The 16,117-nt window shown below is 38.2% G+C and overlaps 1 protein-coding gene across 1 annotated transcript in view; it reads left to right on the forward strand.

Moving 5' to 3' along the window:
* Positions 1 to 11,451, forward strand: part of LOC126274687 (CD63 antigen-like) — a 55,631-nt gene extending 44,180 nt beyond the window's left edge. The window contains exons 4-5 of the mRNA XM_049977134.1: positions 3,314 to 3,496; positions 10,946 to 11,451. Of these exons, the coding sequence (XP_049833091.1) occupies positions 3,314 to 3,496; positions 10,946 to 11,038 (276 nt within the window). The 3' untranslated portion in view covers positions 11,039 to 11,451. The remainder of the gene's footprint in view (positions 1 to 3,313; positions 3,497 to 10,945) is intronic.
* The last annotated feature ends 4,666 nt before the right edge of the window (positions 11,452 to 16,117 follow it).

The following is a 16,117-nucleotide window of genomic DNA, read 5'->3' on the forward strand; positions in this document are numbered from 1 at the left end:
AAAACTGTAGCTTCTAGCAAATGCTCACATTGCTTATTCGTCACAATGACATTTTATTGAGTGTTAAGGGAAATCACTACTCTTTCATACATTCGGGATGAATCTTAACTTCATCGACAATATTTCGAAGTTCGTTCAGGGGTTTTTGTGTACTACGGACGTGGCCTGCGGTGCCTTGTTGATAATTGTATTTCGTTTGATTTTTTCTCTCATTTATCCTCGTATCTATATTTCTCTTGAAATATCTGCACAACAGCGCAGTTGTCAACTGTGTGCACTGTATGACCTGCTTGCGCACAAACTTGTTCCGTTCACCAGCGCCACGGTACTTCCTCTTGGAAACAGCAACGTTCACTTCACTCGCCGGCCTCAAGCTTGCCCTCAGTACAGCTCGCTTCTGTGTTGGGCATGCTGTACGTTGACAGTGATACACAGCAGTATAGAGAGACTTGCCGACGGAGGGCTGTCCTACGTGCATCTCCTGTATCGTACACTGGATGTAGAGGAAGAACAGCACACCACTGAGCCATCAGCTTCCACAGTGTCGGTGGCCACATCGCAGTACTTTGCGTCGCCTGATAGGTATTGTATTACTCTGTGTTGGGCATTCTGGTGGTTGCTTATAAGAGGCTGTTTCACTATTGTGAAGACATTTTCACAAAAACGAAGTTAACTGAGGTAACAAAGTGGACAAATAATAATTACACTATTATTCTGTAATGAGATACGAGAGAGCTTGCATCCCTTATAATAAAACACTCAGAAATATCCCTGAAAATCCAAGGAATTTGTTGAGTTGAGGTATAATCTGTATTTATCATTGCGTCTCTTGTAATATGCTTATAGTAAGGTCACCTATTACCAGTCGATTATGCATTGAAAGAAATGTTGGAAATGGTTTTGGAACGATGCTTATTTATGCTCATTCACATTAGCACACTGTAAATGTCCGTGAAGAGTGGCTGAGGGTAATCCTTTCCGCCATACAATTATGTGCTTATTTTTGTATGTAACACAATAATATTGCTACATAATTACGCTGTGCTGCATAATTCATTTAATTTGCTATGATTGTATTGACTTGGTCAGAACTATCAAAATAAATCAAGGATATAGCTCTTTCACATAGTATCGAGTACTGTAACTTCCTTCACTGTTCTCAAATTGAGACCATCTGTTATATCTGTATGAATGCTTTGTCTTACAGAGACATAAACTGATAAAATTATTTCAGGTTTACACCCGCATCAACTGATCTAGTAGCCACGAGCTTTAGGATGAGAGTTCCCCGGCCATTGTCAAAAGGTGACTGTCCTGTTGTTAGAATTTTGATGATAATTGGGTCCATAGTGTTCGTGAAATATTTAAATGAAGTGATTCCACTTTAAGATGTTAATATATTATTTATTGCGATTGCAGTTTCGACACATGGTCATTTTTCAGTATTGTGGGATGTTGTAACCCATTCAATAACATAAAGCTGCCCCTGCTGGAACGTATTTTCCAACAGTGTAAAGGCAGATACGTCTGACAGTGTAAATTTGTTCGTTGTTCCATAAACAGAGTGAGTAAACGTTGCAAATTTGGTGAAATGGCAGCAGATGTGACAAACAATTAGGTCAAATTTTTCGTGTAGCATGCGTGGTAGATGGATAAAAAAATAAAAAAAGGTTCAAATGGCTCTGAGCACTGTGGGACTCAACATCTTAGGTCATAAGTCACCTAGAACTTAGAATTGCTTAAACCTTACTAACCTAAGGACATCACACACACCCATGCCCGAGGCAGGATTCGAAACTGCGACCGTAGCAGCCCCGCGGTTCCGGACTGCAGCGCCAGAACCGCACGGCCACCGCGGCCGGCGTAGATAGATCACAATGCTCTTTGTATGTTTACATCTTTTCGCTATTGTGATTCATCTACCATGTAAGTTACATGAACATTTTGACTTAGGTGTTTATCATGTCTGTTCTCATTTCACAAACTTTCTAACGTGTGCTTACATTTTGTATGAAAAGTGCATATAAATATACACTATCACAGTATTTGTGTTTACACTGCTGGGAACTATGTTCCAGCCTGTCAAAGCCTCATGTTGTTGAGTGGGTTACAACAGCCTACAGTACTTTAAAATCAGCTTTGTCTAAACTGTAGCCACAATACATATTATTTCAACAACCTAAAGCGGAATGACGTCTTTTAAAAGTCCGCTATGTCGGTTGCTTCCGTCCTCACGTAGCCGTGTTACTTCCTTGCCTGTCGTATCACTGCTGTCCAGGCTAGCGTCGCCAAACACAAAAACACCAAAAACTGTTACAACAACTGAAATTTTGTAAGTCATTTCATCGATGACACGTAAGCAGAAGGACCGCAAAGACGACACGAAGGGGCTTTCCTTTTGTCGTACTGTGGTTCAGTGACACGAATACCTCTTAGGCATATAATTGATTCAGGTCCCCAGCAAAAACCCATGATACCAATGGAAGATTATGTAGGCTCGAGATATGGGCGTAAATAGTTCGCGCAATCTCTGTAAGTAACTGAAGACCACCATGAGAAATGTTTCTGCCTATGACCATAACTAGGGCATCCCGAGAAAACAATGGTAGCAGAACATGCTTTGGGAAACGGAAACCAAATTGCATTCTACGAGATATCTAACATTAGATGGACAAATGGTTTCTGGGGTAGCAAAATATAAGAAGCAGTAAAGGTAAAAATATCCGACAATTTTCTCGATAAAGACAGCGGTTTGTAGCGAAACATAGCTTGCGACTCGGCCATCGAGAGGTTGAAGCCGGTGAGCAATGAAAACATTACCTTATGTGGCGCTGGACTGCTAAGGTTGAAGGTTCGAATCCTGCCTCGGGCATGGATGTGTGTGATGTCCTTAGGTTAGTTAAGTTTAAGTAGTTCTAAGTTCTATCGGACTGATGACCACATATGTTAAGTCCCATAGTGCTCAGAGCCATTTGAACCATTTTTTGTGGCGCTGGAATGGGTACAGTGACGTCACAGGTGGTCTCATGGAAATGGAAGCAGCAGCGACGTAACAGACACCATTTGACAATAATCGAGAAGCACTCGTCCGAAAGCTCGTGTCGTTTAACCACTTTACTCTGCTGGAAACTCTGGAATATTTTGTTAACCTTACATATATGTTTCGTAGCACGTAGAACCACGCTTGGAGACTTAATGTGTATCTTCACCGAGAATTTCACTTTAAAGGTAACAAACACAATATTTAGTCAGTAAGAATCTTGCACTATGCTGTTTACAATAGTGCAGTTGATTTTCATGTTCATCTTCACAGCTTACATGTTGCGGTGTAGAAAATTCGAAAGAATGGAAGCCTCTTCCTCCAAAATCCTGCTGTGCAGACCCAGATCTTTGCTTAAAAGTTTACACAGACGGTTGTCTAGAGAAACTGAAGGATGAAGTGAAGAGCAGTGCATTGCTTCTAGCGGGAGTCGGTATCGGCATTGCCTTCATTGAGGTAAATAATCTTAATATGTCAATTTTATCATTCTCATAACATTTAGACCCTACTATTGATTTTATAGTTAATATCTAAATTAACACTTGATATTACCCCTTATACCTGTATTATCTTTATGAACCACGTGTTCAGAAGGAGAGTTGAGATATTTTTGTGTAATGCTTATTTGCTTGCTCAGCAGGTCGAATCCAAACTTTTTGATAGACATTCAAGCATATGGGTGGGGCACATTGTAAGACTAATATATAGTACATCTTTCCCTACCGAAGTGTCCCGGCATGTGGCTGTGTGAATGTTTATGGAGGTTAGTGTTATTATGAGTAATATTATAAATGAAAGGAGGAGAAATGGTGAAACACTATTCTCACTTCTCTACAATATCAGGAAAGAGACCGAAGAGGTAAATTCCATCATTCTACAATGAAACTACCAACAATATGGGGTGTATCAAAAAGGACTTTCCAACTATGAAAATGCAAATTTATTGATTCTTTTACTTACAAACATTGTTTTGGTGTCACTTTACAGCAAATAACATCAATGTTTTTTTTTTACCTTAAATCTGTTGTTGTTGTAGTGGTCTTCAGTCCTGAGACTGGTTTGATGCAGCTCTCCATGATACTCTATCCTTTGCAAGCTTCTTCATCTCCCAATACGTACTGCAGTCTACATCCTTCTGAATCTGTTTAGTGTATTCATCTCTTGATCTCCCTCTACGATTTTTACCCTCCACGCTGCCTTCCAATACTAAATTGGTGATCCCTTGATGACTCAGAACATGTCCTACCAACCGATCCCTTCTTCTTGTCAAGTTGCGCCACAAACTCCTCTTCTCCCCAATCCTATTCAATACTTCCCCATTAGGTACGTGATATACCCATCTAATCTTCAGCATTCTTCTGTAGCACCACATTTCAAAGGCGTCTATTCTCTTCTTGCCCAAACTATTTAACGTCCATGTTTCACTTCCATACGTGGCTACACTCCATAAAAATACTTTCAGAAACAACTTCCTGACATTTAAATCTATACTCGATGTTAACAAATTTCTCTTCTTCAGAAACGTTTTCCTTGACATTGTCAGTCTACATTTTATATCCTCTCTACTTCTACCATCATCAGTTACTTTGCTCTCCAAATAGCAGAACTCATTTACCACTTTAAGTGTCTCATTTCCTAATCTAATTCCTCAGAATCACCCGACTTAATTCGAATACATTCCATTATTCTCGTTTTGCTTTTGTTGATATTCATCTTACATCCTCCCTTTAAGACACTGTCCCTTCTGTTCAACTGCTCTTCCAAGTCCTTTGCTGTCTCTGACAGAATTACAATGTCATCGGCGAACCTTAAAGTTTTTATTTCTTCTCTGTGGTTTTTAATATCTACTCCCAATTTTTCTTTTGTTTCCTTTACTGCTTGTTCAATATACAGACTGAATAACATCAGGGAGAGGCTACAACCCTGTCTTACTCCCTTCCCAACAACTGCTTCCCTTTCATGTCTCTCGACTCTTATAACTGCCATCTTGTTTCTGTACAAACTGTAAATAGCCTTACGCTCCCTGTATTTTACCCCTGCCACCTTTAGAATTTGAAAGAGAGCATTCCAGTCAACCTTGTCAAAAGCTTTCTCTAAGTCTACAAATGCTAGAAACGTAGGTTTGCCTGTCCTTAATCTTTCTTCTAAGATAAGTCGTAAGGTCAGCATTGCCTCACGTGTTCCAGTATTTCTACGGAATCCAAACTGATCTTCCCCAAGGTCGGCTTCTACCAGTTTTTCCATTCGTCTGTAAAGAATTCACGTTAATATTTTGCATCTGTGACTTATTAAACTGATAGTTCAATAATTTTCACATTTGGCAGCACCTGCTTCCTTTGGGATTGGAATTATTATATTCTTCTTGAAGTCTGAGTGTATTTCGCCTGTCTCATACATTTTGCTCACCAGATGGTAGAGTTTTGTCAGGACTGGCTCTCCCAAGGCTGTCAGTAGTTGTAGTGGAATATTGTCTACTCCCGGGGCCTTGTTTCGGCTTAGGTCTTTCAGTGCTCTATCAAATTCTTCACGCAGTATCATATCTCCCATTTCATCTTCATCTACATCCTCTTCCATTTCAATAATATTGTCTTCAAGTTCATCGCCCTTGTATAGACCCTCTAAGTACTCCTTCCAACTTTCTGCTTTCCGTTCCTTGCTTAAACTGGGTTTCCATCTCAGCCCTTGATATTCATACAAGTGGTTCTCTTTTCTCCAAAGGTCTCTTTAATTTTCCTGTAGGCAGTATCTATCTTACCCCTAGTGAGGTAAGCCTCTACATCCTTACATTTGTCCACTAGCCATGCCTGCTTAGGCATTTTGCACTTCCTGTCGATCTCATTTTTGAGACGTTTGTATTCCTTTTTTCTTGCTTCATTTACTGCATTTTTATATTTTTTCCTTTCATCAATTGAATTCAGTATTTCTTCTGTCACCCAAGGATTTCTACTAGCCCTCGTCTTTTTACCTACTTGATGCTCTGCTGCCTTCACCACTTAATCCCTCAAATCTATCCAATCTTCTTCTACTGTATTTCTTTGCCTCATTCTTGTCAATTTTTCCTTTATGCTCTTCCTGAAACTCTGTACAACCTCTGGTTCCTTCAGTTTATCCAGGTCCCATCTCCTCAAATTCCCACCTTTTTGCAGTTTGTTCAGTTTTAATCTGCAGTTCATAACCAAAAGATTGTGGTCCGAGTCCACATCTGCCCCTGGAAATGTCTTACAATTTAAAACCTGGTTCCTAAATCTCTGTCTTACCATTATATAATCTATCTGATATCTTCTAGTATCTCCAGGGTTCTTCCATGTATACAACCTGCTTTCATGATTCATGAACCAAGTGTTAGCTATGATTAAGTTATGCTGTGCGCAAAATTCTACCAGGCGGCTTTCTCTTTCATTTCTTATCCCCAATCCATATTCACCTACTATATTTCCTTCTCTCCCTTTTCCTACTCTCGAATTCCAATTACCCATGACTATTAAATTTTCGTCTCCTTTCACTACCTGAATAATTTCTTTTATCTCATCATACATTTCATCAATTTCTTCGTCATCTGCAGAGCTAGTTGGCATATAAACTTGTACTACTGTTGTAGGTGTGGGCTTCATGTCTATCTTGGCCACAATAATGCGTTCACTATGTTGTTTGTAGTAGCTTACCAGAACTCCTATTTTTTTATTCATTATTAAACCTACTCCTGCATTACCCCTATATGATTTTGTATTTCTGATCCTGTATTCGCCTGACCAAAAATCTTGTTCCTCCTGCCACCGAACTTCACTAATTCCCACTATATCTAACTTTAACCTATCCATTTCCCTTTTTAAATTTTCTAACCTATCTGCCTGATTAAGTGATCTGACATTCCACGCTCCGATCCGTAGAACGCCAGTGTTCTTTCTTCTGATAATGACGTCCTCCTGAATAGTCCCCACCCGGAGATCCAAATGGGGGACTATTTTACCTCCAGAATATTTTACCCAAGAGGAAGCCATCATCATTTATCCATACAGTAAAGCTGCATGCACTCGGGAAAAATTACTATCGTAGTTTCCCCTTGCTTTCAGCCGTTCGCAGTACCAGCACAGCAAGGCCGATTTGGTTAATGTTACAAGGCCAGATCAGTTAATCATCCAAACTGTTGCCCCTGCAACTACTGAAAAGGCTGTTGTTCCTCTTCAGGAAGCATACGTTTGTCTGGCGTCTGAACAGATAACCCTCCGTTGTGGTTGCACCTACTGTACGGCTATCTGTGTTGCTGAGGCACACAAGCCTCCCCACCAACGGAAAGGTCTATGGTTCATGGGGGGCCTTATATCTAAACAAGTTCAATGTGTCTTCCATTAGCTATGCAGCACGCATCCAATCTGAAGTCGATTTCTTGCCAAAAGTAGCTGGACCACGTCAGGCGCGACTTATTTAGTTGCGAGGTAGATTTTGCCGCTGAGCTCTGGTAGAGAAACCAGTAAAGTTGGAACAAACAGGGTATCTTTGATAAATTCCCAAAAGAAAAAGTCAAGAGGTGTCAGGTTCCGTGAATGTGGGGGCCATGCAATTGACCCACCTTGGCCAATCCACTTAGTAGGAAAGCGGACATTAAAAAATCTCGGATGGTGGGGATGTAACCATTTTCTTAACACATGCCAAAAATGCATTTATGGGACGCTCAGCTCCCGAGAAGCACGCCACTTCGATATTGCAGAACTGTCCATAAAGCTTTGACTCATTTTCTGTATGACGTTGTCAGACGCACGGGGTGGGGAGATTACTCATGTCTTATCAAACATCCACTTCCACATAATTATTTAAGGCACTCATAAATGCATTTGTGTGGCTCTTTACCATACTATGTACAAAACTTATGGTGCGCGGTTGTAGCAGACATCGACCCTTCAAAGCAAAACATCCAGGGAGCATGCTTGGGATCGTTGGTGGAATTCTTCTTTGCTTTTTGAAAGTTGTAACGTCCTTTCTGATACACCCTGTACATGACGTCAACCTGAAACATACGTGAGAGGCTTGTGACTTATGTAGATTATTAGCATCAAGCCTAGCGTTAAAGAAAAATAGACAATTGTCTACGTTCTTCTTTTCTCTTGGGGGCATTCGTAAACTGGTAGACCCCTAATGATGAACATGGTTCCTCAACTGGTGTACGATGTGACCAACTAGGGCTAAGTGTCGCCGCCCTGGTATGAACTATATATACGGCATGGTCAGGAACAGGCTGAAAAGTTTATAAGTGTGTTGCAGGATAGGCAGTGCTGAGAAATAATTGTTAAGAAAAAAATTCGATATGTTGCACCTTTCCGTGCCAATCAGGTAACCGCGCGCATATGTAAAAGGTCTGCCAGATAACTAGTTTCACATAGCATTCGAGACTACTCAGCGTTTGGTCTACGTCTGGACAAAAAAAGAATTAAGCATCTCGAAGAATCAGCAGAAAATGGAAGGTTCGTGATACATATATAACTAATAACTAATTAAAGCGCCAGGCTTCCAAAATCATAAGAATATCAAAATCACAAACTTGAGAAATTTACAATGATCAGTCAATGATCTTATTGATTTCTATACAGACCAGTTGAAGAACCATGTTCATAACTGGAGGTCTACCAGTTTACGAGTGCCCGCAGGAGGAAAGAGAAACATAGATGATTATCTATTTTTATTTGATGTTGGCCTAAAGAATGTAGCAAAAAGAATCATTAGGTTTGGCACATTCATATTTCTGAAACTAATAAACATGTACAATGGATTTTGTCTCTTGATAAACAGGAAACTTGAAAAGTTTGTTTCATGCCTTTTCATAAGCGTTAAATATGCCTCCCTTGAGATGCACAGCATATGAGTATAACAATGCAGTATTCAAATTGTTTCCATACTGCAGTGAGCATATCTTGAGTTATAGTGTCCACAGCTACTGTTATGTGATGTCTCAGTTAATTCAATGTTGTTGGTAACAGAGGCACATAAACAGTCCAGTCTTTTATAAACCCTTACAAGAAATAATCACATACAATCTGGTCCGGTGACCTTGGAGGCCAATAATATAAGGTTGAATTATTTGATTCAGTGTGTCTGATCTGCTGTTCAGTAATCCTTTGATTTAAAAATTCCCACACTTCCAGATGCCAGTGTGGTGGTTCCCCATCCTGTTGGTAAGTGAGAGTTTTCGAATCAGTCTCCAACTGTGCGAAAAGAAAGTTCTCAAGCATGCAGAAAGTTCTCAGGTATGGCAGATGTGTTCAATATCTGTGTTAGGCACTTGGGGATGGCCCTACGATTTGGCTTTGCACAAACAACCTGGTTCTCAGAACTGTTCATGCCATCATGAAATGCTGTGTGCTGTAGGAGAATTCACACCATACCTAGTACATAAGTCACGCTGAATAGTTATTATTGACACGCACTGTGGAAAACTTAGAACACAAAATGCTACCCTTTGTCCCAACACCATTTTTACTAGAACTGAAGTGGGCACACACTGCTGCTACCTAGCAGGAACTACTTAAAACTTGTGAGTTTGCTCTTTCCAACAGTACATTGTTCATGCACATATCTCAAATAATCTAATAGTTATGATTTTTTTAAAATCTGATGATTCTTTTTGGTACACTCATTATTTCTGAAGTGAGAAACGGCCTGTTGGCATCTGTCTCAGCTTCTTCAGCAGATCTGTGTTTGATTTTTCTGACATTTTGCTGTTACGAGTGGCTAGCATTGTCCAAGCTTCACACTTCTTCTCTGGTAGTGGACTGGAGTCGAGCTTGCAGCCTTAGATTGTATGTACCTGGTGCGCCAACATCCAAGGGCTTTTCTGTGGTCATGTCTGGTGCGGTTCTTCCTTTGCTACCTGCAGTGGTCATTCACTACAGCACAGAAACCTGGGATCTGCTCACCTTGAGGTTTCCTTCTTTCTTCTTGAAGCTATTGTCATGTTTGTGAATTAGTATGAGGACAGACATATGATAGTTTACACCTTCTGAGAAAATATGATTGAAAATAAACCACATCTACACAAATTCTGATTCAACAAGGTTGCCAAAGGAAATCTTGCTTTTCCTATCCTAACATAACCTAGCCTTCCAAATGAATGAAATGAGTGTTTGTTTCAACTGAATTAGTTTATTTGATGTAAAACTGATTCTACATGACAAAGCAGAGGCTTGAACTCCTTTCTTCTCAAATAAAAGACCATAGACTCAACTACTACACATCCTGCCTAGATCTGAAAACTTAACCATATATGAAAAAAAAATCCTCAGAGCCTTTGTTTATCTATTTGAGTGTGACTCACAGGAAACTGGATCCTTTCTAATGTGCCTGGGATTTGCAGGGAAGAAGTGCTGCAGCTAGCCAACACTTCCCTGGACTGTTTAAGGCCTTTAAAAATGAAAACTGTCCCTCGGTAACTAAGAAAAAGAAAAAAACTTCTTAATGCTGTTGTGAACCATTTATAACATTGGAATTAATTATCTTTACATAAGTGTGTGTTATCTCATGTAACCTTTATTGTATTACAAAAGTGTATTATAAGTATATCATTTAAACTGACAATGTATACCACTAACGCTATCAGTATTTATAATGCCTGTTATAAGCATTCACGGCAGTTGAATACTATGCTCTCAGATCAAAATGTTTTTCAATCATTGCTAAATAAAACATATAGATAACAAACTAACTATATTGCTGCTACTGATTGAATGATGGTGCACTATATTTACATATAGAATAGCAGGGTTTTTAGTGTTATTCTTTTTGACAGGTTGCCACTTCGCTTACTTTCATTTTGCCAGATGAGTTTCTCCATTCAACGACAAGCAATAATAAAATTTATGTGTGAGTAACTGTAAGTGTTCTTCTAAAGCTGTAACAACTCTTTCTTCTCTTTTTCAGCTTGCTGGGATTGTCCTGGCATTGTTTATGGCCACGTCCATTAAGAAAAGTGTTGATGGTGGAGGGGGAAACAGTGGTGGTGGAAATGAGTGAAAATTTTGTCAGTGCACGCCTTGTATTAAAAAATTACAACATTTGCTTTTTGTGTGCTAAAATGCAATGTAATTACTGAAAATTACAACTGGCACTTTGTGATCACAGTTTTTTAATGTTAGACATTAACTAATTTTGCACGTTTCTATTTTAAATGCATCTGATACAATATCTAGAAATCATTGGACAGTTTCTGAATTTTCCAGTATATACCTGTTGACATTTCTGTATTGTCTCCAGATGATTTTATATATCAAGAACACACACACAAATAAAGATTGTGTGTGTGGAAAACCAATGGACAATTATAACAGATGTGAACATTTTACTTCTATGTGTGTAAATATGAACTTAACCAGAACATTGTGAATCACTTGTATTTGTTACTTAAAAAATAAAAATAATAGAAAAAATATGAATCAAGAAATTCACATCATTGTTACACACCTACAAACTTCCATTTAGTTCAGTTATAATTATATGGTACGCTTACTCTGGTTAATGAGAAGCTAAAAAGACATAAGGACAGGCAATGAAGTATAATAGAAAAATAATAGAAAGAAGATAAGAATTTCTTGTCAGATATTTACTTTAATTTACTTTCTGTGTCTGGGTGAAACATCTGATCTCTCTTTCTCCAAAACCTTGCAGATTTAATGGCTTTTTCATTGCCCAAAAATAGATCTTCTACTGTGTAAACATACTCCATGTGTGGATACATGAGCAAACATTCAGTCATCTATGTTTCTCTAAATTCACACTGGTCGTTTTCAGAGTAGCCCTACCTAACTGTGTTTACTTTGCATTCTGCAACTCCTGTTCTTAACCCTTGAGTGGGCCCATTTGTTTCCACAACACCAGTTGGCACATGGCACACTTTGTACACAAGTGAAGGAACAGCTGTCTTTATGTTACCAAGGTAAACACATATGAGCAAAATCACAGTTTAATCTTAGTTTAATTAAACAACAATAATTTAAACTTACATAATATGACCTAAAGAATTGTTTTATTAAACAATAATGGAATAAACTTTCATTATATCATCCTGTTGCTACTGACAGATGTTACAGAGACAGTAATGACCCACTCAAAGCATTAAAAAGCACAGTTGCATAACATCCCAGCCAACTGCTTATTTGATAACTAATTATCTCCTAGACAACTGCCACATCATGGGACTGTGCTGCTAGCTCATAGTGTGGGTCATTTTATTGTACTAATCCTAAATGTTTCTTGTATTTTATATTCTGCTTCTCACTTGGACATATGACAACACAATTTACTACCATATTAGCATAGGTACAGGCCCACAACTGTGAAACAACAATGGAACCCCACAAAACCATTTTATTTGTGGTTGGTGCACTTTATACGTCGACTTCCCCACTCAAGGTCTAATCTGTTCATTTCTCTCGATGTATTATATTGTAATTGCTGCCTTTGGGTGATTTTCAGGTGGAGGTGCAGGTGCAGGTCTGTATTTTGCAGAGAGTCCAAACACAAAGATAGATGGTGGGTCTCTGGTTGGCCTTCTACCAGTACTGTCCATTGGGTAAAACTCTTTCTTGACCTAAGGTTAGTTGTAAATGTTTGGTGCTTATACATTAAATACCATGGGTTTGTTTGCTGTCTTTCCTCTCTATTTCATTGACTACTTTGTTTCTGATATTTGGTGCATGATGAAGTTGGGATAATTTTACTAATTTTACTTCCCCTCTTGTTCTGCCATCTGACTCCTTAAAATTCATTTTTCCAGTTTTAACTAACTACCATTAACACAAGTGAATATTATCTGCGTTTTCACAAAAAAGGTTGGCCCTTAGTCTTAAAGAATATAACTTCAGATCTAATTTTGTGCTTAGTATTATGCATTTAGTTGTTTTTCTAATTTCTATAGACTATTCCTAATTTGTATCTTTCATTATAAGGCAAAATCAGTAATTGTTTTGTAACTTAAATTCTATTGTTGACTTATAAACAAATATAAATTCTGTACGAATTATAAACATTTGGAAGATGAAGTACTAGTAGACTTAAAGTATCTATCTGGTTGCCTTCAAAAACATGTTATCAAAGCCAGACCTTAATTAATTCCAAAGTAATTAACAGTTGTGTCAAAAGTATTGTTTGCGTAACTATATATGATAATTTCATAATTTAAACAAATAATTTGGCTTAGCCCTTGTAGTAGAAGAAACTGTTAAAAGGGACCAGTTTTTCAATGCATTCAGTCAATTTAATGAGTTAAGCTGTAACAGTAATTTTTGTAAATTAAACATCAAACAATGTGTAGTTTCAGTACCTATTATTGTGAGGATAAGGCCCAATTTTTGGTTGTGAGACAGTCAGTCCATGGCTAAGTTTGAGAAGATGAAACTATGTTGGTTATGACAACAACAAAGCATCAACTTAGCAGTGAAATAAGTGCTACATCAATAGGCCATGTGCTAAATCAATGGCACTATCTGTTCCATATGTACCTGATTACTCCAAAAGAACTGTGAATTATATGGCTATATTTTTACTGCTTTTTGCTGTCCAAAAGGAAACTCTTGTAGCAGTCTTTGGACGCTTGCCTGCTAACTATTAATGAGGCTTCCAGGAGGTTAGAACAATAGTGCACTAGCCATATATAACTGTGTTATTGGGGGGGTTGTGAAAAGCGAAAGCAAAAGACTGTGAAGCGCAACTGTGCATCTGTCAGCTACATCATTTACAGCAGATAGTACTGCATGTTCATCCTCTATTTTTTCAGCCAGTGTGTTGACACCGACGACAACAAAGAAATAAAGCAGATGAGCATTGTCACATGCGGTGTCTCGGGTGAAGAACATTGTACATGGGCACAATAAACTAGAATTCATGAACATTGATAGTGAAATCAGAGCTTTACAGTGCAGTGGTGCAACAGCCAACCAGTGCTGGGGTTTCATGGTCACAGTAGGACAGCAGGCAATTAGCAAGCAGGTTCCATGAAAGCAGCTATTGAGTACAGCAGCAGCCAAGCGGCATGCAGATGGATACAGCTCATCAAGATAAACAAGACGCCTAGCCGAGAGAGCCTTACAACTTGCTGCAGCCGTGCAGATGACAAATCAGATGACAACTGCAGCATCAGAAGAAGAAGAAGAGTGATTAAAGATAAGGTAATTTTAGCAAAAGTCTTTTCATATTAAGTGATACATGATGAGTGGCCTTAATGAACAAGACAGTGTGACTGAGAACAAAGCTGTAGACGTTAAGTTATTAAATGAATAGACAGATGTATGTGAGACTGGTTCTGTAGATGATTGTAAATCAAACATGAATGTAACTCTCAATGATGGGGATGAAAGTCCTGTTGTAGATGAAATGATAAATGTGTCATCCACATTGTTTGGTGCTGTGACTGAAATAGATGAATAGGGTGCTGAAATGGATGAAATTATTAAGGTTAAGAAGGAGGAACCTAGTAGCAAAAATCAGCAAGGGCATAAGTTTATGGAAAATGGAAAAGTGGAAGCTATTTTAAGGCAAATTATGAGTAATTTCAGTTATTTGAGTAATATGAGTATGAAAGAAGACATTAATAGTTTGAATGAAGACATTACGAAGTGGGGAAATAGTATAAATAAAGTATTACATAATACTAATGAGAAATTAACATTGAGTACCATAAGCTGGTGTTACTTTGGCCCTTTTCAGGTAACTTTGGCCCACTCATTGGTAAAAGTTTAACATTGTTTTTTCCACTAAAGTAACATTGCTAACATGGAATTAAGAGGAAACAAATGATCTAAGAGGCTGTGAGTTTCACGAAGTGAAATTGTGTTGGCACCACTGGAATTTTTATCGATTGTAAAAATTTTAATGGCTTTTATATGTCCAAAACTCTGCCTGGAGAGAGCATGCCAGTTAAGCTAAATATATGGTAAGTGCAATTTTGCATTCTGTCTTTATTAGATAAGATGGTGAGAAACTGTCATTTGTGTGAAATACAATTTAGATAATATATTATGTAAAATGTAGCATGGTTTTGCAGAATTTGGGGTTACTTTGGCCCGAGCCAAAATAACCCCAAAGTATTCTGTTTATATCTGTAGCTTGTAGTTAATAATATTGTATTTATCTTTTGTTTCAGATCTTAGTCTCAGATGCCTAGAGAATATAAAAAGAACTTTGATCATGAAACTACGTGAATGATAAACCATAAATTTTGGAAGAGTGCCTTGAGAAGACATTGTCAGGTGAATTTTCACAATGAAGAGCTGCTGCTGCATTCTCAATTCCTCACAGCACAATGAAAAATAATCTAAAAGGATGACATCAAAAACATAGGACATCTTACAGAATTTAATGATCCAGAGGAGCAAAGCTTTGTCCATCACTTGATACAGCTGAGGGAGTGTGCTTACCCAATCACTGAATTTGACTTCCACATGACAGTAAAAGGAGTACCTTTCCAGAAAAGGTGCTACTGTTGAACAATTAAAAACAATGTGCCAGATAATGAATGGTAAACCATTCCTGGAAAGACATAGTGGACTTACTACTAGAATGAGTAAAAATATTAAAATGCCAGGTTATGAATGGTGTAAATCATTTCTGAAAAGACACAGTGAACTTACAACTAAAATGAGTAAAGATATTAAAAACGCTAGAGCCACATTAAATGAAAATGACCTGAACAAATATTTGATCCACCTAGAAAGTACAATGAAAGATGTTCCTCCTGGCAACATATGGATCATTGATGAAACTAATTTGACAGATGAACCGGGCATTAATAAAGTGTTGTGTAAAAGGGCATGAAATATGTTAAAATTGTTTGCAACCACAGTGAATCTGAGATCTCTCTAATCTTTTGTGCCAGTGCAGGTGAATACATATTCCCTCCATATGTTTTGTGAAGTACCTGAGTGGAGAATGGACTTCGGGGAACACAGTATAATTGCACAAAATCTGGATGGTTTCATAGTGTAGTGTTTGAAGACCAGTTTAATTCTCTTGTGTTGCATTGCTTACATTGTTTACCAGGAACAAAATTATTAATTGGAGACAATCTTTCATCTCATATAAGCCCATCAGTTATAAGTT

This window comes from Schistocerca gregaria, chromosome 1 (assembly GCF_023897955.1).
Source record: "Schistocerca gregaria isolate iqSchGreg1 chromosome 1, iqSchGreg1.2, whole genome shotgun sequence".
NCBI lineage: Eukaryota > Metazoa > Arthropoda > Insecta > Orthoptera > Acrididae > Schistocerca > Schistocerca gregaria.